The sequence below is a fragment of the Aedes aegypti genome, chromosome 1 (assembly GCF_002204515.2).
Source record: "Aedes aegypti strain LVP_AGWG chromosome 1, AaegL5.0 Primary Assembly, whole genome shotgun sequence".
Classification (NCBI taxonomy): domain Eukaryota; kingdom Metazoa; phylum Arthropoda; class Insecta; order Diptera; family Culicidae; genus Aedes; species Aedes aegypti.
In genome coordinates this window covers 28,619,467-28,643,030 of record NC_035107.1, presented here as the reverse complement: position 1 = coordinate 28,643,030, position 23,564 = coordinate 28,619,467, and the positions used below count along the sequence as shown (strand labels likewise).

General features: G+C 36.0%; 2 protein-coding genes across 3 annotated transcripts in view; one reads left to right on the top strand and one right to left on the bottom strand.

The window, feature by feature from the left end:
- Positions 1 to 23,564, bottom strand: part of LOC5564956 (protein scalloped) — a 619,434-nt gene that overhangs the window by 554,316 nt on the left and 41,554 nt on the right. The window lies entirely within an intron of this gene.
- Positions 4,221 to 11,985, top strand: LOC110674822. Of its 2 annotated transcripts, none has more exons than XM_021839264.1 (3): positions 4,221 to 4,666; positions 4,733 to 4,872; positions 10,824 to 11,985. In XM_021839264.1, the coding sequence occupies exon 3, from the start codon at positions 10,836 to 10,838 to the stop codon at positions 11,874 to 11,876; it is 1,041 nt and encodes a 346-aa protein (XP_021694956.1). In that variant the 5' UTR covers positions 4,221 to 4,666; positions 4,733 to 4,872; positions 10,824 to 10,835; the 3' UTR covers positions 11,877 to 11,985. Both variants share the same exon structure in this region, with proteins under 2 accessions (XP_021694956.1, XP_021694958.1).

The window sequence follows — 23,564 nt, the reverse complement described above, 5'->3', positions numbered from 1 at the left end:
CATAAACTTCGCTCAACTACTTCGCTTTTCATGTTAGTGCTCAAGAAAAACAGGCTATGATCCTATGCATGCTATAAAATGTTTGACTTTTACTGTGTGCGCTGTTCTCAAGTTGCCCGTGTGAGTGAGCGAGGCAACACCAACACACGACGCACAGTAAAAGACAAAAGAAAAAAAGATTTATTTATGAGCCTGTGCATGCTATAAAAAGTTTGACTTTTGCTGTGCGCTCTGTTTTCAAGTTGCCCGTGAGAGAGAGCGAGACAGCACCAACACACGGCGCACAGTAAAAGTCATGAGAGCAAAAGAATTTATGGCACGTACAGAGGCTCATACGTACGGTACGTACTGAGGCTCATTTCAATGCGTCGCTGGAGACAGGAAGCAAAAGGCCAGGAGAAGTGGATGAACTTGTCATTCATTTTCCTGTCAATTTTCATACAAAATCTACTTTTTCTCTGCTATAAATTTACTCTAGGTGAACCACTTCCCCTGGCCTAAGAGATATCGGTCTGCGCATGATCTGTCAAAATAACCTGCACGGAGAAAATGAAGTACTCAAAAGTGAGTTCATTCCACTCAATAGGCTTTTTCACAAGACGTTTCAAATCTGCTGATCGGGAAGAACTTTGACAATTCTTCTATGGAAATGACAGCCTCGTGTTTGCACCGTTCCTCTACCGATGTAAACAAATGCATAGATGGACCTGTCACATGAAACGGGCTATTGGGGGGAGAGGGGTTGTTCATGCGTTAACCTAATTTTGAAGTTTTTTTCATTTGCAGCCTATGTTAAAAATACTAACTAGCTAAGTTTTTTACTCCATCGGTGGATTAATTTACTCAACTTTCAGTATCATCGCATTGTCACCAAACCAGATCGCGGCAGTGTGACTCAACGCGACGCACATCAACTCGCCGCATTTTCAAATCAGTTTTTAGTATGGCGCTGCATTCTTACGATTTTTATGAACATATCGCATTATTCACGTATTAGCTGCGACGCTCGGGGTCCGAGAAAATAATCCAGTTTTTTACGAGCGCTAATGGCCGCCACAATCAGGCTCGCTTTCTGGTAGGGATCAAACGATCTGACATTTCACTTGGGTCGTTTGATAGCAAATCAATAAAATCGAAATCGAATGAAATCTTTTTTTATTTGATAACACGAAAAAACGTGTTACTGCAACTACTTTAGTAATTTTTCCCGGTCAAATAACGGCTATAAATATTCAAACTTCAATTTAAAAGTTGGGTCCATAAATAAACCTTGACACTAAAGATCATGTTTGACGTTCTATTAGTAGACAAAAACACCACAGGGTTTTAGTTTTAGCACTAGGGTTGTTCCTATCTGACATTTCGAAAGGGACACGGAAAACAAAATACACCCAAAAATTTGAGTTTAAGCCAAGCGGTGTGACAAAATCTAAAATAACATAAAAAATGTTTTTTTTTTGGACTCGAATCAACGAAAAAATTAAAAATGGATCATTAAAATAATTAAAACGGCCGCTATGGAAAGCATACACTGTACACGCAAACAAATTTTGTTGTATTATCTACCGAAACCATGGTAGAATTAAGAACTGCACCAACGATTTTCAACCGACTACAAAAATCTGTTAAGTTTACCATAATCTGGTAAAAATCACTGAGCAGTGCAGTAAATGTGACTATGTCCATAGTAGCCTTAATTAAAAAGCATTGTATTTCAATCCGTGACACCCACCGTGCAACACAGTATAGTGAAAAGTATAATGCCAAATTTGTCAAATCTAGAATGTTTCTAGTCATAAATACTACGACTCTGGTAAAATAAACTGAATATATTTTCTTGTTGACTATGTTATGGTAGTGTTAACAGAATAATGTAGTCGGTTGAAAATCGTTGGTGCAGTTCTTAATTTTACCATGGATTCAGTAGTTTCCAAAATAAAATTAATTTCAGTGTAAGGTCAAAGTACCCTTTAGAGAGTAAAAAAGTACCCACTTTGAGAGAAACTAGTTTAACTCATAAAAAGAGTAAAGGCCCTGTACTCATTAAAGAGTGAACGGCTTGTACGTCAGATCAACGAGTGAATTTTACCCACTATCCGAAAAACATATTTTGAGGAACAGAGTAAAATTTACTCTTTTTTATATATGAGAATTTAATTTGATGTGTATGCTATTTTCGTATAAAAACAATGGAATCCTATTGATATAAAAACATAAATTTATTTCATTTAATATTAATAATCAACAACAATTATTTTGTTATCAGCCATGTAGAGTTGCTGGCCTGGAAATCGGGGCTGCTTCTCCTGGAGGTTTTGTGCTGGGATATACTCGGCATTATAATCATCCTGTAAAATTTGATTTTTCTCCTAGTTAGTGCACACGGCAGGAATAGGGATTCATTTAGTTCACCTACCTTGACCTTGACCTTTCTGAACACTTAATTTCTTTGTTTCTAGAACGAACTACTATGCGCATCACAAACTGCTGCATAATATAATGGGGAGTTATTAAATCGCAAGGAAATTTTCACCCATTATAGAGTAAAAGAACCAAACATAAAAAAGGGCAAAAAATACCCATTATTTGAAAAAAAAAAAAAAAAAAAAGAAATACCCCTCATTTTGACGTTTCCATATATCAGAAAATAATGGGTACTTTTTCCACATTAAAGAGTAATGCTGGGTTTATAGTGTAGATAGCGCCACCGTAGCCTTGTGTGTTTGACAGAACAGCAATGCTGTCACAATGTTAAATCCCATATACAGTGGCGCCTTTGTTTTGATGCGGTGAGCACTTGCAAAAACTACTTTCAATGATCCATTGAGTATACATGTAAATTTTCCCCTAAACTTAAGCGTTTGGCACTAAAATTGGGACAGGGCTTTAGGACCCTATTGGATTGGTATATATATATATATATATATATATATATATATATATATATATATATATATATATATATATATATATATATATATATATATATATAGAGTGTTGCACGCACCACATAACCTCGAAAGTCCATATAAACAAATGTCAACATTTCCAGCAGTGAATGTCTGGAACGATGAAACTCAATATAAAAAAATCTAAACAATTCCAGCAGTGAATGTCAAAGAGCATGACAGTCAATTGAGCGTGATGAAAGAGGAACAAAGAAGGAGAATTTTTCGTGACGTCACAATGCACGCTTCTATATTAAAGAGTAATGTTTACAGTGTGCTACAGATCTTGGGTTAAAAGTATAATCGGTATACTTAATTTTGAGTAAACTCAAAATTTAGGTAAAAATTCCGAGAAGAATAGTGCGCATCTAAAGGACTACACCGTGTGCATCATGCGCACTATTGAGAATTGAATTTCGACGCGGCGAAGTTGGTCAAATATCGTACTTCGCACGTTCACGGAAAAACAGTTTACCTAATTTTTGAGTTGAATTTATTCAAAATTAAGTATATCGATTATTCTCTCAACCCAAAATCTCTCGGTGTTCTCTCTCTTCCTCACCAATGTTGTCAAAAATAGAGAGAGCTGTACCTACTCAATGAGGGTAGTTTGGCCCAAAAAGCCCAATTTGGGTAAATGCATTATTCTCAAGCTTGGCTTGAATGAACTTAATTTTGCGTTGAATCATACCAAATGTAAGTAAATTTTTCTTATGGTTTCAAAGGCAAAGTACCTAATGGAGGCCTTGGAAGATTAGCCAAATTTGAGTTATTAGGCTCAACTACGGTTTTGCGCTGAAACAACTCTGATTTGAGTAGATCCGCGTTGCCGTTTTGGTTAACCCATTTTTCAACGCGAAGAAATATTTAACACTCGCGCAGAAACAACTCGCGGCGCTCTCCGAAATGCTGCAATTTAAAATCAATCGAGCTTTGATGAGATGCTTGAATTAAAGCTTGATTTATTTACATTATCGAAATAATTTTGATCGGTGGTGTTAGATTTCGTTCGATGCAATTCAATGAACTTGCAAGTTACAAATACTGATACATTAACGTTGCAAACATGTACCAAGTCTTTGCTGCTGTTGCACATGTGATACATGCAACGTAAGGTATAAGTTACAAATATTTTCAGTGTGCACACGTTTATGCAACATTGAGGCAACGTTCAATTAGGGTGTAGTGAAACATTTCATACAATTGATTTCCTACATTATTACAACATTTCAATCACTTTGATTTAACCGTGTTCATGGCAAAGTTGAAAGCCTCACGAATCACATAGCATGTTTTTGTTACCGATGTTTTAAGAAGTGCGGTTCGATCCTTTTTGTGTTCTTTTAAATCCGGTTTAATCAGTCGTAATGCCGTTTGTCGTTGTGCAAACCCGCAACAATAAAAAATCCAAACCGTGCATGACCGTTGTGCCGGAAAAGTGGGCCAAAAGAGACCATGTTTACTGGCCGCCAGCAAATTTGGTATCGCTTTCCAAAGATGGATTTTCGGAACCAAACATTGATGTTTGGAAAATTCAGAAATGTAAGGTTGTTGGTCGTGGCTCGTCATATGCGGTTGCTGAAGACGTGATGCGACGGTTGGAGGTGGTCACGGACTCGGAGGATGCTGTACAGTCAACTCTAGGAACACGGGCCAATCCTGGCAAGAAAAAGGTCAAATTTGTGCCAAAAGTGTACGAACTGAAAAGCAGTAAGAAGGTAATTGAGAATTGAGATTCAGTTCATTTTTTTTATTCTAACTACTTATTATTTTCCTTTAACCAGGATCACGTAACAAGCCCTCCGGAGAACGAGGCCACATACCCACTTTTTCCAGTGCCAAAACCGCAGACTCTGGGCGTGAGCCAGAGGAATTGCGTGGCGTTGCCTCCACTGCATCACAGCAAATCACGGAAATCTCTCAGGTATGTTAAAATCATCGGTCGGATGTCAATTCCCTTTGAAGCCATCAGGATTTGCTGAGACATATATTGCTCATACACGCATAACAATCCTATTTCTATAGAAAATCCCATCGAATATGGGGCTGTTATGCGAGTATGGGCAATAAAATTCATGATCACGTCCTCCTTCGTAAGGGAAGTAGAGCCGATGATGAGTTCGAAATGGGCGTCAGGAATTAAGACCTCGATTCTAGAACCAGGGTGCCCATTCGTCCGGGAAAAGCGGGAAAAACCCGGGTATTCCAAATGACCGGGAATAATACAGGAAATACCCGGGAAATTGTAAAACACACCGGGCGAAACTAGACATTTTTGTCTGGTGGGCACGACTGCTTTACAGCTCATTCACTTTGCATCATGACTTGTGGATTGATAGTTAGCCAAATCCTTAAAAAAATTGATTCTCAGGAGTTATTTTGGCCGGATTTTTCTCACAATTTTGACCTGTTTCTTGCTAGGTCTGTAGTGAATTTATGGCTGAAGATTCAAAGGAAATCTTTTGGAATATGATTGGATTCTTGAAAAATTTCTAGAAAAATATTCATGGATTCTTGACAAGTTTCTTGGTAGGATGCTTGATAGATTTCCATTTAGTTTTATGGAAAATTCTTGATAATATTTTTGCTAGAACCCGAAAATCAAAACGAGAATGGACCATAAATTGTTTGGAAAATCACTGAAAAAGTAATTAGCAGTTCCATAAGAGATTTTAGTGAGCTCTATAAAAGATATCATTTTTCATGAAATTCTTCAAAGATTTCTAACAGATGGTAAAAAACTGAGTTGATTTTTTTTTTTAGAAATTTCTTAGGAGATCCATATTGAAATACTGAACATTTTCTTAAGCATTCCTGACTGTTCCTGATTCCTGGAGACGCTAATACTGGTGATGATCAGATTTTGTATGGTTTTCTGTAGATTTACTGAACTATTACTGTTTTCCATAAACATGGCAAGATCATTTATTGATTAATAAATGGAAAAATCTCCTAGGTATTATGTCAGATTTTTGTTCAGTTCTTGACCGCATTCTTCGAAAAATCTTTGATGGATTGCTGCAAAAATGCTTGTTTGGATTTATGTCAATTTTGTTTAGCGAGTTTTGCCAGGACTCAGAAACCAGCCATATGCCATCTCAAACTTGTCAAGGATTCGAAATACCATGGACGCTTCGAAAGCCTGACCTTTTTCATGGTGTTTTTAAGCCAAATTCCGATTTTTTTCATCTAGAGTTAATTATTATGACGTCTTCTACATTCTCCAAAAGCTGTCGAAAAAATAATTTTTGGATGATGTAAGGCCGATGTCCACACGGTAAACAAGTGATTTCTTGTTAGAAAATTAAATTTATATTTCTGAAGATCTGGTCCAATGATAATGATAATAAAAGCTTTGTTCAAGCCACAGCATTGAATTAAAAAAAAAAACTCCTGAATAATTTTTGGTTTTTCAATTTTGACTAGCTTGAATGAAAAAAAAAGAGGTTGATTAATTCTGTAAACTAAATTTTTAACATTCCAGAGCGAGAACTTGAAAAACTGCAAGAGGTAGTGCTTCGAGTAATCCTCTACTATATATGGTACACTATTTATGAAACTACACTCAACATTTTATTATACACCCCAACCTCTTTTGACGACCGTTATCGGGGGGTCGTAAAAAAAATCGGTCGTAAAAAAATCAGGGTTATAATTATGTTTTTGAAAAATGCAACGTCTAGATGCGGAAATACTGATTCGACATATTCGGCAAAGTTGAAGCATGGTTTGAGAACTTTCCAAAATGGCCGTTCAAGTTTTCATATTTTGGTAATAGATGGCAACACTGATCGATTGTTATCAAAAGAGCCAATTTTATGGGGGTGTGATATGCAAATACCAAAAAAATTTAAAGATAACGATACCGAATGTTCACCAAAGCTGAAGGAAGTGTTGCGTGCCATACAGTCGGCCGAATCACAAATGTTCATGTGGCTGGCAACACTGTTTAGGAAGAATAGAGTAAAGATCAAAACCATCAAACTTGAGCGGAACAGAAAAATATAATGCTTAGCAACATAGCAATACTCTTCATCTGTAATCCAGTTTTTCATGAAGGGTTCAAATTTTTTTTCGTAGCTGGCAACACTGCTTAAGTGAAATTGCGCCACCAGGCAGTTGCGGATATCTCAGGATCCTGACCACTTAGAAAGATGGCGTCTTCGGCAAAGTTGTTCAGTAGCTCAAGGACTTTTATTATCAAAGCTATGAGATTCAAAATTTTGCCACCAGGCGGCGCTAGTGAGCATGAAACTTTTGTTTTGCGGTTATCTTAGGATCCTAGCCACTTAGAAAGATGGTGCCTTCGGCAAAGTTGTTCAGTAGCTTGAGCGCTATCATTATAAAAGTTATGAGCTTCGAAATTTTGCCACTAGGCGGCGCTAGTGAGTATAGAAGTTTTGCGGATAGCTCAGGATCCTGGCCACTTAGAAAGGTGGCGTCTTCGGAAAAGTTGTTCAGTAGCTCAAGGACTATCATTATTCTAGCCAAGAGCTTCAAGATTTGACCACCAGGCGGCGCTAGTAAGTAAAGAATTTTTGTTTTGCGAATAGCTCAGGATCCTGGCCACTTAGAAAGATGGCGTCTTCGGCAAAGTTGTTCAGTAGCTCAAGGACTATCATTATTCTAGCCCAGAGATTCGGGATTTGGCCACCAGGCGGCGCTAGTGAGCATAGAATTTTTGTTTTGCGGATAGCTCAGGATCCTGACCACTTAGACGGATGGCGTCTTCGGCAAATTTGTTCAGTAGCTCAAGCGCTATCAATATAAAGGTTATGAGATTCGAAATTTTGCCACCAGGCGGCGCTAGTGTGCATAGAATTTTTGTTTGCCGGATAGCTCAGGATCCTGGCCACTTAGAAAGATGGCGTCTTCGACAAAGTTGTTCAGTAGCTCAAGGATTATCATTATGCTAGCCAAGAGATTCGAGATTTAGCCACCAGGCGGCGCTAGTGGGCATAGAATTTTTGTTTTGCGGATACCTCAGGATCCTGACCACTTAGAGAGATAGCGTCTTCAACAAAGTTGTTCAGTAGCTCAAGGACTATCATTATTCTAGCCAAGAGCTTCAAGATTTGACCACCAGGCGGCGCTAGTAAGCAAAGAATTTTTGTTTTGCGGATAGCTCAGGATCCTGACCTCTTAGAAAGATGGCGTCTTCAACAAAGTTATTCAGTAGCACAAAGGCTATCATTATTTGAGCCAAAAGCTTCAAGATTATCTCACCAGGTGGCACTAGTGAGCATTGAATTTTTATTTTGCGGATAGCTCAGTGGCCTGGCCGCTTAGAAAGATGGCGTCTTCGACAAAGTTGTTTAGTAGCACAAGGGCTAACATTATTTGAGCCAATTGATTTGATATTTTCTCACCTGGTGGGACTAGTGAGCATTGAATTTTTGTTTTGCGCATAGTCCAGTTACCTGACCACTTAGAAAGATGGAGTCTTCAACAAAGTTGTTCAGTAGCACAAGGGCTATCATTATTCGAGCCAAGAGATTTGATATTTTCTCACCAGGTGGCGCTAGTGAGCATTGAATTTTTGTTTTGCGGATAGCTCAGTAGCCTGACCACTTAGAAAGATGGCGTCTTCGACAAAGTTGTTTAGTAGCACAAGGGCTAACATTATTTGAGCCAATTGATTTGATATTTTCTCACCTGGTGGGACTAGTGAGCATTGAATTTTTGTTTTGCGCATAGTCCAGTTACCTGACCACTTAGAAAGATGGAGTCTTCAACAAAGTTGTTCAGTAGCACAAGGGCTATCATTATTCGAGCCAAGAGATTCGATATTTTCTCACCAGGTGGCGCTAGTGAGCATTGAATTTTTGTTTTGTGTATAGCTCAGTAGCCTGATCACTTAGAAAGATGGCGTCTTCAACAAACCCAGACACCTTCAGTAGTCGCGGACTCTAACCAGTGTCCTGCTAAGGAAGGCTTCTAATCGATCAACTAATGAGATTCATTAAAGTCAAATTTCACCTAATATTTTTGAACTGCACTTTGCTTTAATACCAATAAAAATTCGTAATTTTTTCCTGTAATACCTTCATTTTTTTTTCTAGTATTATTTATTTTATTTATAAGTTTTATTCCAAATATTACATGCATATCTTATATCTAGATGTTCTGTGTTAGAAAACACTAACATCCTCATTTGGGGTTATTCACAAATTTCATAAAAATGGGCATTTTTGATACCCACCTACCCCCTTGTTACGCTTTTTGTATGACTGTTTTACAAATTTTGTATGAGCTGTAACATTTTAAGAACACCCACCCACCCCCTTCAGCGTTATGAAATTCATGAACAGTAGGGCGATTCACATTTTAAAAATGTTTGAAAATCCAATCTCCCATATGCTCCTTACCATCCTTACCATAAAAATAGTGTTCTGTGAAATTTTCAGCTCTCTAGGTGGTGATTTAAAGGTGGCCCAAAGACAATGTAGGTTTATATGGGAATTTCTATAGAAAATTTGTGAGAGATGTTCCAAACACGCTAATACTGTAATTTGAGTAGAAACTTATCATCCCATATTTAAAACTCATTCTTCAAACCTTAGTGAAGGATGATGCTGAAGAAACAAATCCCTTTTGAGCTAATTTTGTTTGGGATTTTTGTACATGTTTGCAGGGCTATAATCTCATACTAAGCTAAATAATAGCAAACTAACTCATGGATATCTCTTCTGCTATCCGTCGGATTGAATTTCTCTCTTCAGCAAAGTTCTTTATTATGGTTTGAAAAACGAGTTTTTGCTATGGGATAATAAGTTTGTACTCACATTACAGTACTAGCTTGTTTGGAACATTTCTCAAAATTTCTCCATGGCGATTTCCATATAAACCTACATTGTCTTTGGGCCACCTTTAAATCACCACTTAGAAAGCTGAAAATTTCACACATCACCTTTTTTTATGGTAAGAATGTTAAGGAACATATGGGAGATCGGATTTTCTAACATTTCCAAATTTTGAGCCGCCCTAATGAACAGGCCCTTTGGTAGAAATGAATTAAGCAATTATTAACATTTTGCTAACAACATATTACATTTCATTTGTCGTAGTAGTGCAGAAGTTATACAGATGAGTTGATTTCACCTGATTATAAGGAAAAAAAGCTTTCAATTAACTTAACCTTAATATATAACGCATTTATCATGGTAATAGAAAATTGCAACGGTTTTTGTCTAAAATTATTAATAACCAGTTGACCCGACAAACCTTGTTTTGTCCCGCAGTAGACTGCTCGATAATGTCTAACAAAATTTTACTAAAAACGTGTCAGTTTTCTACTCCTGTTTTTTAATATTCCTGTGGAGTTCTTCGATGATTAGTACATACAATCACGTCGGAACACTTCAAGAATCTAACTGGGAAAGAATCATATAAATCCGTTGTCTCAGTTATTCCGTGACGTAAAAACACCGTTCCATTTAGATTTATATAGATTTGATTTGACATTTATTACAATGTTTCAACATTCGATATTCTTTGTAACTCATTAGTACTATACCAGGGACGCAGCTTCGGGATCATTTTCAAAATTTCATTTTAAATCCACCGCAGAGCATTCTTCCTAGTATTACAACAGCTATTCCTTATTGGTACAGCATACAGCATGGCTGGCCTGAAAGTTTGTTTAAATATCAAATCGCAATTGTTTTTTGTTGATTTACATATTCCTACGGTCAAAATACTGGTCATCGATTCAAGTACTATCTACCTATTATGTTAAATTAGCTCTGATCCGATTGGCTCAGATAGTCCTATCCGCCTATGTCAATAGAGTGGCTGTAGTTGAAGTGGTTTCTGATTAATAAATTATGAAGTAACATCTGGTATGTTTGACAATATGTTTTATTTTATTTTCAGATTGACCAAACTATGACTCAGTTTGTCATTCAGTCAGGTGACGGTCGGCAATATGTCCAGATGAGTGACGGAACATGTTTGGAAATCATTGCTGGTGAAGCTAACTCATATGCTTCGACTAGTACTCAAATTCAACCTACAACACAAAGCAGTGTAATACTGGACAGCAGTAATGTTATCACCGACAATGATCTAAACAATGTTCTCGACACTACGGGAAACCAGAATGATCAGCCATGTTCTATCGAACAACCGACTCAAGAAGAACAAATGTGTCATGACACCTCAATCATGACAGTCCTTCGAGATTTGCAAGGTCGGGTTACCAGAATGGAAACGATGCTGGAGAAGGTTTTTGCTTTCATGGCCAATATAAATCGACTCTTCGAAACCAAACTATCGACAAAAATGCAGGATGGAGATGTGAAAAAATACGACGAAGATTTCTCCGAGTTTGACGATCTCATGCCGGTTAAAACCGAGGAAAAACTGAGAGAACTGGAGCATCAATTAAAAACACAATCATATGCAGACAAACTTTATAGATTCTTCGAAACCGTTTTCAAATTAAATGGCAAACGCGAAGGAAAACCATTCTTCCGAAACCTACTACGGAAATTTGTTGACCCGTCCATTTTAGTTTCGTACTCGTGGTTGGGAAATTCACGAGCAAAAAAAGGTGAACCAGCCAACAAGAACAAGAGTTTCAAAGACAATTTTCCAAGCTTTGTTCAATTTGTTGGCCGTATTCAAAGATCTGCTGACTTCGAATTTTCGGCAGAAGACACGGAAGAATCGTTCAGCCAATTTCTACGGCAGAAAAATACGGAGTTGAAACGGAAAATTGCGAGATCTGGCGCTCCGAAAGCCTCCCACACAAAAAAGAGACGACAACATTCTCAACATCTCTCACCCAGAATCGACGAAACAACTGAAGAAATCGAAAACGAAGATCTTTCAGAACAAATCGCCATCAAGGAGGTAGACATCATTCCAGCAGCCTCCTACAGCAGTTCCAGTTCCAGTAGCAGCTCAGATACCGATGTTGAGTAAAATGTACATTTCCATGTGTACAAACAGCATGACATGCCATTTCTTGCCAATATGTTAACTTATTGTTACTACTTTTTTAATAAAAGAAACTAAAATCTTTGCGAAGATTCAGAATAATTTCTATTGTTACGCCTTATTTGAAATGGATTTGGATTGACTCTAGATTGGATTTGGAATGGATCTGGATTTTATCTGCATTGGAATTGGATTTGATATTAATTGAATTTGTTTTGAATCAAAACTGAATTTGAATTGGATTTCTATTGGATTTTAATCTTATATCAATTGAATTTGGAATTGGATTGGATTGGATTTGAATTAAAATTCGATTGGATTTGAGTTGGAGTTGGATTGGATCTGGATTGGATTTGAAATGGATTTGGATTGGATTATGATCTGATATTAGTTGAATTTGGAGTTGGATTGGATTTTGATTTTATTTGGGTTTGATGTTAATTGAATTTGTTTTGGATTAGAATTGAATTTGGATTGGATTTTGATTGGGTTAGGATTTGATTTGGATTTGATATTAATTGAATTTGTTTTGGATTAGAATTGTATTTAGATTTGTGTTGGATTTGGATTGGATTTGGATTGGATTTATATTAGATTTATATTAGATTTGGATTGGATATGAATTGATTTGGATTTGATATTAATTGAATTTGTTTTAGATTACAATTGAATTTGGATTTGGATTTGAATTTTATTTGGATTGAATTTGAATTGGATTTAGATTGGGTTTGTATTGGACTGGTTTTGGATTTGGATTGAATATGAATTGGATTTGGATTGGATTTTTATTGATTTGGATTCGATATTAATTGAAATTGAATTGGATTGGATTTTTATTGAATTAAGATTCGATTTTTATGGGATTTTAATCTGATATTAATTGAATTTTGATTGGATTTTCATTTGATTTGGGTTTGATATCAATTGAATTTGTTTTGGATCAGTATTGAATTTGGATATGGATTGAATTGAATTAGATTTGAATTTTACATGGATTTGGATTTGAAATTAATTGAATTTGGATTTGGATTGAATTTTGATTGGATTAGGATTTGATTTGGATTGGATTTTGATTGGATTTGGATTAGGATTGAATTGAATTAAATTTTGATTTGTATTAGATTTTAATTGGATTAAGATTTGATTTGAACTGGATTTGGATTGGATTGAATTTGATTTGGATTGGATTTGGATTTGAAATCAATTGAATTTGTTTTGGATAAGAATTCAATTTGGATTTCGGTTGGATTGAATTGGATTTTGATTTGGGTTGGATTTTGATTGGATTTGGATTTGAAATTAATTGAATTTGTTTTGGACTAGAATTGAATTTGGATTTGATTTGGATTGGAGTTTTGTTGGATTTGGATATGATATTGATTGAATTTGGAGTTGGATCAGATTTGGATTGATTTTGGCTTGGATTGGAATTGAATTGATATTTGATTTTTATAGGATTGTATTTGTATTTGATTTTTATAGGATTTTGATCGGATTTTTAAGGGATTCTAATCGGACATTAATTGAATTTGGAGTAGGATTCGAATTGGATTTGTATTCAATTTTGATTGGATTTGGATTGGATTTGAAATGGATTTTGATTGGATCTATATTTGATTTGGATTAGATATTAATTTAATTTTGATCTGATATTAATTGAAGTTGGATTGGATTTGAATTGGATTTTGATTGAATTTTGATCTGATATTAATTGAATTTATAGTTGGATTAAATTTGGATTTGGTTTAGATTTGATTTAGATTTGATTTGCATTTGATTTAAATTTGATTTGAATAGGATTTTGATTTGATTTGGATTTGATATGTAAAATGTACTAGTCAACGTCGGTTGACGAAAATTAATAAATAAAAAATAACTGAATTTGTTCTGGATCATTTCAATTTCATCTTTTCATGCGAATAGCCATCTTGCCCCGAAGCATTTTTGATCGAAGTGTTTTGAGTAACTTCTGATGGTTGGAAATTGAAATAATAATATCAAATATAAGGAAAATTACTTATTTTACCAAAATAAATGTTGCGGTTGGCTCATCTTCTCCCATCTAACCCTATAGTTTGGTATTTAAGCTAACTTGTTCTTTTTGTAGAAATGTGAGCTACCATGAGTGGACATTTACATTTTGGTAAACGTTGAAGTGAACGCATAGTTGTCCTAATGCATCGTGATGGAACCAATTAGCTAATCCCGTATTCCATGTTTCCATATATGCGTTTACAATTACCGTTAAACGTGATCGGATAGCTGTATGTAAAATTATATAGAAAATATTCAAAAGCGAACCATGCTGAAAAATAATTAGCTCTAGGGAATGTGTTTTATTCTGTACACACCATTCAAAACCTTTTTTATGATACAATAATTTTTATTTCTATCATTTTACAAAAGTGTGTGTATCAAGGGAAAGAATACTGATTTTGGCATATCGGTTTCATTGCAGTCTATTTTAACCATTTTGCAGAGAACATTATCATAGTCAAACATTTTGCACGACTTCAATTCAACATTCGATCCATAAATATATAATGATGAAGATGCAACAGGTTTAATGAAAAAGTCAGCAAGATTTTTTACTAGATAACCGTATACATAAATTGATTCTTCTTGCGCATTATGTAATAAGTACTTAACCGATACTACTTCTAACTCTTCAGTTAGAATCCATTTATCTGGCAGTGATTCAGAATCAATACAAAAGCTATCGAATTTCACATATGAATAAACACGCCAATTTTTACCTTCAAGGAATGATTGGAGTCTAGGTTCTAGATTTTCGATCACACAATATTCTTTTTTAAAAATGGGTTTGAGAATACGCTTTCCTTTGTTTAGTTTGAGGCTGGATACGTTCGATTGCATTTCAATAATTCTCCTTGAAACTTGAGACAATGGTAAGTTTCCACTTCGAATTAAGCGTTTCAAATGATACAGCTTAGATTCAAAAGGGTATGCATCGAATGTGCCCAACGGACCAAATCGTTTAACATCATCAATTAGATGTGCCAAATTGTGCATATTGCTTGTGAAGAATTGTTGCCCATATAACAATTTGGTTCCATTGAGAAAATCTTTGATGAGATTATGAGCAACATCCAAATTTTCGTGATTTTGATCCGATCTTGAAAGTATTTGAATTGCTCAAAAATATGTCAAAAAATGATCTGCTATATCCGGTACTTTGAAGAACTTTGTAAGCACAATTGGGCTCAAATAGAGAAGGAATGTTCTAAACTCTGACCCTTTCCAATGAGACAAATGGTCCAAACTGCGTACTGGGCGAATAATTTCCCGAGGAAGTTTGCAAGACTGCAAATATTCAGAAACAAGTTTAGTTTCTCTCGCTGACCATTTGGCATCGAAGTTATTCAAACTTCCATTCTTCCAACCCGTTAAAAACCGTTTAGTAATCCCTAGGTCTAACAAATGTAAGGCATCACCAATTGGAAAATCTTGTATCATATCCAAACCATGGACCGTTTCCAAAATGCTATCCATTTTATGATGGCCTTCATATGTTCGAGCACGGAATTCGTGATCTGTTCGGAGTGGTGCATCTGTCTGTGGAAAAATCATTGTCCTTGCGTCTGCTGAAAACTCTCCTTCAGTTGTACACTTCAGGCATGAGTTATAACCGTTGTGGCCAATTACACCTAAAATGAAAAGAGGTCAAATTTAAAATACTTCCTAAAGGAAATCTTGCTGTAGAATATAGTTCTTAGATTCGAAGCTGTATTTAATGGAACAATGTATACTAGAGGTTTGGTATCTTCGTCAAAGTATTTTAGATAAGTTGCTCTATATTTTGATGGCTTTGGTTTTGATCGAGATAACTTGTAACTGATCAAGATCAGTTTTATATTTTAATATGAACGTCTTAGTAAAAACCATTCACATTCAATACATGCAATCTGTTTGCCGATGACAGTCCGTATTAGATATAGAATTTGACAATTACCTCGAAGCATTGACCGAGCTGGAGTGTCGCAGATGAAGCACCGTAAAACTACATTTATTGTTTTATCTCCAACATCTAACCCTTTAAGCAAAATTTCATTCAGTTCCGTTACAAAAGGCTTCAAAAACGCATTCGTATCTGTTGGCTTGTCTGGAATATTCAAAATGCTTATGATTATTATGTTATAACGTTACAGAAAGTTGTAATTACATAATCCGCAAAAAATTCCAATCACTAACGGCGATATATACTCCTTGAATTCGTCTATGTTCACTAGTATCGGCCAAAATGATGTAGTAGAACTTTTATACGCCGAAAGTCCATCAATATTAACATTCAAAGATAATTTTTGAGGCACATTTTCAACGCCAGAGACAACTTCCATTAATATGCGCTTCAAACCATAATGCCAATACTTGCCACCCAGTGATTCTTCAGCGCAAATGATTGTTTTGCGAGGGGTTTTCACTAGTGTCCTTGCATCAGTAGGCAAAACATTGTCTTCAATATGGTTTTTTAGGATTAGCAAGAGCGAATTAATAGCCGTATGTTTTATCTGATAATCTACAGCCCACGATCTGAGGTCATTTAGTAAAGCAAAATGATCCCTTTCATGTTTCTTGTAGTATTCATCGTCTTCCTCATCAGACATGTCGCTCATTTCGTTATCGATATCATTTCTTAATTCTTCAAACGCCGGCTCTCCTGACTCATGTACAACATTTTGGCTGACAGATTCTTCAACACTTTTAGGTAGTTTCCTTGGCGGTGACCCGATTGACTCGAGCAACAATTTCTTTTGCTTTGAGAAGTGACCATTTCGTTTAATTTTCTTCCACAGTTTCTTATCCTGTTCACTGACTTCCATCACTTTTGCTTTACAATTTGAACACGCCACTCAACAAATAAAATTTAGAACGAACTTTTAATTTTCCTTGGATTTGTATTCCGAGTGGTAAAACATAACGATTTTATGGAAGTTGTTTGTTTTGCACATTTTGACAGCTTCATATGTTTTCAAATGTTACAAAAAAGTTATCATTCACTTAATAATATTAAGCCTCTAAATAACCGCAATTATACGTTCCTATGTGGTATTGATAATAGAAAAGAATCGTTCTTTTTCTTAATACATTTCTGAAACTATTTCGTATCAGTAATTCATGTTGCTAATTGGTACGAAATTACACCAAGGATTACTATACCACATTGGTACATATGTGCAGCATGAGCAATACCTATGTTTCTCAGTACTTTACTGAAACATATTTTTTATTGTTTTCCTATGTTGCACTGTAGTTCTGCAGTACAGTATGTTTCAATATTCATAACTGAAACATTTTAAATACTTAAAGAGTTTTATTCGAAAGACAAATACTGTTGTGCAACGCTAATGAAATATACTATGTTTCCGTAAACGTGTGAGTTCACTAAACTGGAACAATAAGTATTCTGTGCATCAGCCTCATCACTTGATTGCAACTTTGAAAAAAAAAATAGAAACTAAAAGTGTACTGTTGTGAATTATTAACTACAAAAATATGTTTGTATTTGGGATTGAATGCATTAAATAAAATGTGTTCCCTAACACTTTTCTGTAACTTGGTTCAATCAGTTAAATCTTGTTGCAGATTGACACCAAATTACACCAAGGTTTTCTGAAACTATTTCGTATCAGTAATTCATGTTGCTAATTGGTACGAAATTACACCAAGGATTACTATACCACATTGGTACATAAGTGCAACATGAGCAATACATCTGTTTCTCAGTACTTTACTGAAACATATATTTCATTGTTTACCAATGTTGCACTGTAGTTTTGCAGTGCGGTATGTTTAAAAATACATAACTGAATTATGTAAAAGACTTAAAGAGTTTTATTCGAAAAAAGTGTGCTGTTGTGCAACGCTAATGAAATATACAATGGTTCCGGAAACGCGAAGCAAACTAAACTGAAACAATATATGTTGTGTGCAACAGCAATATCACTTAATTGCAACTTAAAAAATATTTTTTTAAAGCCTAACTTGTTTCACGTGCTACTTGGGTATTAAATACACCTTGCCAAAAGTTGTTCAACTATGTTGGGAAGAACTTTTAAAGTCGGTTTATTTTTAAAAATTTAATGAGTCTTGAGAAAAATCCATTTTTTGAACGAAAATCAGTTTCTTCACACAATCTTAAAATTTCAGTATATTTTTACTTAAAATTGGAAAGCATTGCATTTTGTGTTTAGATTTTCATCAGTACCAAACGATGAGTATGAAATCTCAACGCTTTTCCATTTTTTGCTATTTTTTAAAAATTTCGCTTGAAATTCTAGCTCATGTTTTTGTTCACATTATCAATATACGTTTTGGCCAGACTGGCATGAGTGTACTATAATATCACGCAGTGGTTACCAACCATTTTTAAGCTGCGATCGCTTTGAAGTTCTACAAACATCTCACGGACCCCTGAAAATGGATATCTCTGAAATGGAAGTTTATGAAAACGAAGAGGTTGACCATATCATGAGCACTGAGTCAACCAAACTCAATACAAGGTTAAATTTTAAATCAAACTGATTTAACTGAAATAACTAAGATCTCACTAGGCACCCAAAAACATCCAGCACGGATTCTGTTTACACGATTAAAAAGCACCTGCCAAAGATCTCAGAATGAATCAACAGGTATACTTGGCAGGTGCACCCAAAAATGACGTATGCAATTTTTAGAACAGTGCACTAAGAATTTGGCCGAAATCCAACAACAAATCATGCAGGTCTGTTTCTTGGGAAGATACCAACAAAAAATCCCTCCAGCAATTCCTCAAAGATATTCAAAGGTGCCGTTAAAGTTTGTCTTGAATCATCCTAAAAGAATTTCGCAATACACACGATTCTGTTTTTGCACGGATTTTTTTTGAACGGCCGTGCAAAAAAAAATTCCATACATTCACGGTAAAAAATCAGCACGTTCGATTGAATAGATTGATCACTTGACTCAATTCAAAACACTAATCACCATGATTCAAAGAGTTTCAACTTTGGATTTGCTCTACTGTCTCTAGAACTAGACTCTGAAGTGAAAAGTCGTTGATTTTGAACATCATGTCTTTTGTATGAGAGCAATCATTGACAGCTCGTTGTAGAAAGTAATTGAGATCAATTCGATCCCTTTCAACAGATGCGAGTTGGTGTCGAGGTAAGACACTAGACCTGCATTCCGAAGGTTGGTGGTTCAAATCTGGGTCAGGCGGAAATGTTTATTTTAACTTTTTTTTATTTCAAATCAAAACATGCAACGTTGAATTCAAGTGCTGTTAACTTGATTTTGTCAAGATTCAACAGTAGTGCAAATCCATGTGCAGAACTATTGATAGCATGGTGCTTATTTTTTACCGTGTTTTTTTCCGCCAAAACCTTAGTTTTGCATAAAACGTCGAGAAATGGTGTTACTTTTTGCATGGTATTTGAAATTTTGAACTGAAAACTATGTTTGCACGGGGGAAAAAACTAAATCGGGTGTATTTAAAAGATAGGCCTTTTCATGTGACAGATCCGTCTATGCATTTGTTTACATCGGTGGAGGACCGGTGCTAACACGGGCCTGTCATTTTCATAGAAGAACTGTTAAAGTGCTTCCCGATCAGCTGATTTGAGACGTCATGTGAATAGGCCTATATTCACGGGAGAGCATCTTGACTTTGTTGATAAACAATATTTGCAATGACCATCAATAATTGAAGGAATTCGAACAATATTTTAGTGTGCGTGTCATCTCGTCAATCGCCAGAACAAACCAAGCTAATTAATGACGTTACCGCTTTTCACCTGAGAGAGGAGATAGCTCACTGACAGTTGGTATGTTTTCTTGCCTTTTTTGACTTCTTTCTTCAATTTTTGGGTTGTGCACAACGGTCAGATGAACTTATTTTGATCAAAATCATAATCACTTCTTGTTGTTCAGGATATGAATATAAAATACCATTAGCAGGTTGCCAACACGCAACCATATTTAGGTGTTCAATTTTTTAAAATGTGAAATCATTGGAAAACACTTAGAAATTTCAATTACGTTTACTTGAATTTTGACGGTTCTTCACCAGGGGGGGGGGGGGGGGGTATACGCAACGAGGTGCGCCTACCGTTCATGTTTTATGGGTGTATTCGTTTGGCTCACAACTCTGCTAGGCATCCCGCTGTTTGAGTGTTGAAATGCACCAGCATTTGCTGCCTGGCACGGCCCGCGTTCCAACCTGTGCTGATTGGAGCGGCCCGCGTGAGAGATGATGCTGTTTGGGCCGGCCCGCCCGAGAGATAATTGTTAGGCGAGCTTTGCTTGTAGTTGACAGCCGTACACCCACCCTGTTCTTCACGCTCTGCCCTTCGAATGTGCGGTTTCAAGTGACAGTTGGTGACAGGTTTCCTTGACTTTTGTGAGCTCGCAATCTACACGGAGAAATCAGACTACCCAAAAAATAAGTGCTTTTTGCTCAAATTTGGGTAAACTGCATTTAGTTTTTACCCACGGCTGGGTTGTTTTGTCTCTCTCGCAACAGCAATGTTGTCAAAAACAGAGAGAGACTCACCGATCCAGCGTCGAAGTTCAATGGAATAAGCCGAATTTGGGTTCTTTCGAGTTTACCAAACGTTAAGTTGTTTTAACGCGTCACGGAGACTTCGAAAGCTAACGCTGGGTAGATTTTTTTTTGCACTGAGTTTTTTGTTTTGCCGTTGTCAAATGAAAACAACCTAATGATAGGTATGTGTCAGTTAACCCAAATTTGGGTTATCCCACGGAAGAGCCGAATTGCGTCAAAAGAAGTCAAAGTTGGGTTGATTTGTGGCTCCGTGTAAGCCTAAGCTGTCTTTTCTCTCTCTCTCTCTTTCATCGTCTCTCCTGCGTAACATCTTTCTGAGTCTCATTGAAATTCTAGTAAGATTAGCGAACTAGGCGAAACTGACAAAATGTACACAATTTAAGAAAATATAGCGTTGAAATTGTAGCTTGATTGTCATGCACTTGAACTGTTCCCCTATCAATAATTTAACTATTCAAAAAACTCAAATTCGAAGCAATGTTGCTGAACAACGATCGGAAACGCGAGGCACGATGAATTTTCGTTGGCATCAAAACAGAATCTGCGAACAAACACAAACAACCGTTCGGGCGCTTCATTCGTTCGTGTTTCATTTTCGGATCGCTGCTTCTCCATTAAATTTTCGATCATCTTCATGCGGGCTCGCAACAATCACGCTAAACTTGCATCGCTCAAAAATGAGTGTCGAGCGCACAAAATTGGCTTCTTTTCGGGCAGCACAGATTCTGTGCAAAGGGGCTGTACACAGTTTTGCGCAAACGGTCAAAACTGAATGAATGAAATGCGCACAGCGGAGGAATGCTTGGAATGCGGAATTCGCTTCCATTAAATTTTTTGTTTTGCTTCTGAAAACATTGAAAAAAAACAATCGAGTTTTAAAGTTTTTCAGAGATTTTTTTTTATTTGAATAGCCGAAGCGGAAGCAAATGGGGAAAAAACTTTCGCATTTGCAACCATCTTCCGGCTTTTCGCTAGAAAACATCACCATCTTACCAACAGCCAACTGTTTGCAGCCGCCCGGGAGATCATTGACAGTTCCGTTTCCATCAATACCCGCACAGCCGAAGGCCAACACGTCGGCAACTCACAGAATGAGTTGGACCTACACAGAATTTTCACTCAGTCAGCCAGTTCTGCATTGGTTGCCTCATTCTGTGTAGTATTAACACATGCGTTGCGTGGAGCTGGTTTAGCGTGGAGTGTTGGCTTGACTTTACGAGAAGAAGCAACCTTGCAATGAATCACGAGAATGAACAGCGCGTGGATAAATGAATCCTACGAGTGGAAAGGCTTCGCGAACCACCCAGGTAACCATAAGCCGTATGTCGGGAATTTTGAGAGGAAACTATCGATTTCTAGGGGAAGAAATCTTAAGATTTTTCAGGGATCTTTTGTTGTTGTTTAAACTTATTTTTAAATTCCAGCTTTAAACTTCAACTTTCAAAAATGCTTCAAAAACTAATGCAGGGATTCTTTAATAAATTTCACCTAAAATTAATACGATATTTTCTAACGTGTATCCTCGACTCTAATCCCTAGATTTTCCTCGACAATGATCCTGATTTTTAAAGGAATTCTTCTTAAAAATATGCCAAGAAATCTTTCAAGATATTCCAACTTGCTCTTATAACATTAACGTATAAGCTCGAAAATTCAGTTGAAGATTTTTCCAGGAATACCTTCATTTTTTTCAATGAAAAATCTAGCAACTATAACTAGGAAACTTTCTTTGAGGAATTCCGGAAATATATTCATGAACGAATTTCATGGAGGAATTGTTTAAAATTTTTGTAGACGAAGTGTAGTACATTTTTTTTAAGATTTCCTTAACCCTCTAATACCCAAATTTTTATTTTCGATCTAAATATCGTTTTTAGCTATCTAAAATCTTTCTAAACACGTTTTGGGCAATGATTTTTTTTTATTTGCAAACCTATGAATTTTGATTTTTGAACATCCCTATCCTTTTTCATTTTTTCCTGAAGCCTCTTCTAGTTACTGATTTTTGGCAATAATAAAAATTCGAGTTTTAACGGTACTTTGAAAAATAATAAATATTGAATATTTTTCTGGAAATATTTTCCGTGTAATGAATGTAAAAACAGGTTTGAAATTATTTTAATGCCACAAAGCTCTTCTCCAGCTATAGGTTGATAGTAGAAAAATATAAAAGGTACGACTTTTTATATTACACGTTTAATAAACCGCAGGCATTTGTAGGTTATATAAGAATACAATTTTTCAAACAATTTTCAAAAATACAAAAAAGTTTCAAAAGTCATGAAAAACTTTCTCATATACGTGTTATGAGTCAAGGTTTAAGCCAAAAATAAAAAGGTTTTGATTTCCGAGCTACAAAAAAATACACGAAATTCCAAAGTGTACCCCGTCTAAAGGCGGGGTTGGGTATTAGAGGGTTAATGAGTCACCTGGAAATGTCATGGTCAAGCACCTTGATGAATTATTGCAAGGATATTTCTGGAGAAATCTTTGAAACTATCAAAAGCAACATAAACATTGCTAGTATCCAATCTACGAAGCATACCGTAACTACGCTAACGCTAAATTACTGGAGAAATCTTTGAAAAGATATAGAACGTGTTTCCTTCCGGCTTCTTTGAACGGTTCTTTTGAGAAAACACTATCATAAAATGCTTTTAGAAATCGTTAGAAATTCTAGTGAATTCTATGCAGGAAACCCTGAAGGAATTATATTATGTCTCTAGAGAAATAACTTAAAGTCTCTTAGTCTCCTATGACGAGTATCTCATAACATGATAAAAATTATTAAGAAAATGTGAAGGAATTTAATGAGTTTGAGAATTTCAACAGCTTTGAGATATGTCTTGATACATAAATGGGAAAATAGAACAAAGGCGTCACAATAATATAAACGTCTGGAGAAATTACTGGAGTAATTCTTCATAAACTTCGTAGAACGTTGCAGGAAAACCTTGAAAATAACTTTTTTGCAATTCCGCATTATATGAGCCTACTTTTCATGAATAGTATGGATAGCATAACGGCCTACTTTTCCTTACAAAACAAACAGTGCTGAAAAGTGCTACTTTTCAGCACTCAAAACGGTGCTGAAAAGTAGCACTTTTCAG

Bases quoted from the DNA above. Each gene is read 5' to 3' on its own strand.
- LOC110674822 (XM_021839264.1), top strand. From the start codon at position 10,836: ATGACTCAGTTTGTCATTCAGTCAGGTGACGGTCGGCAATATGTCCAG.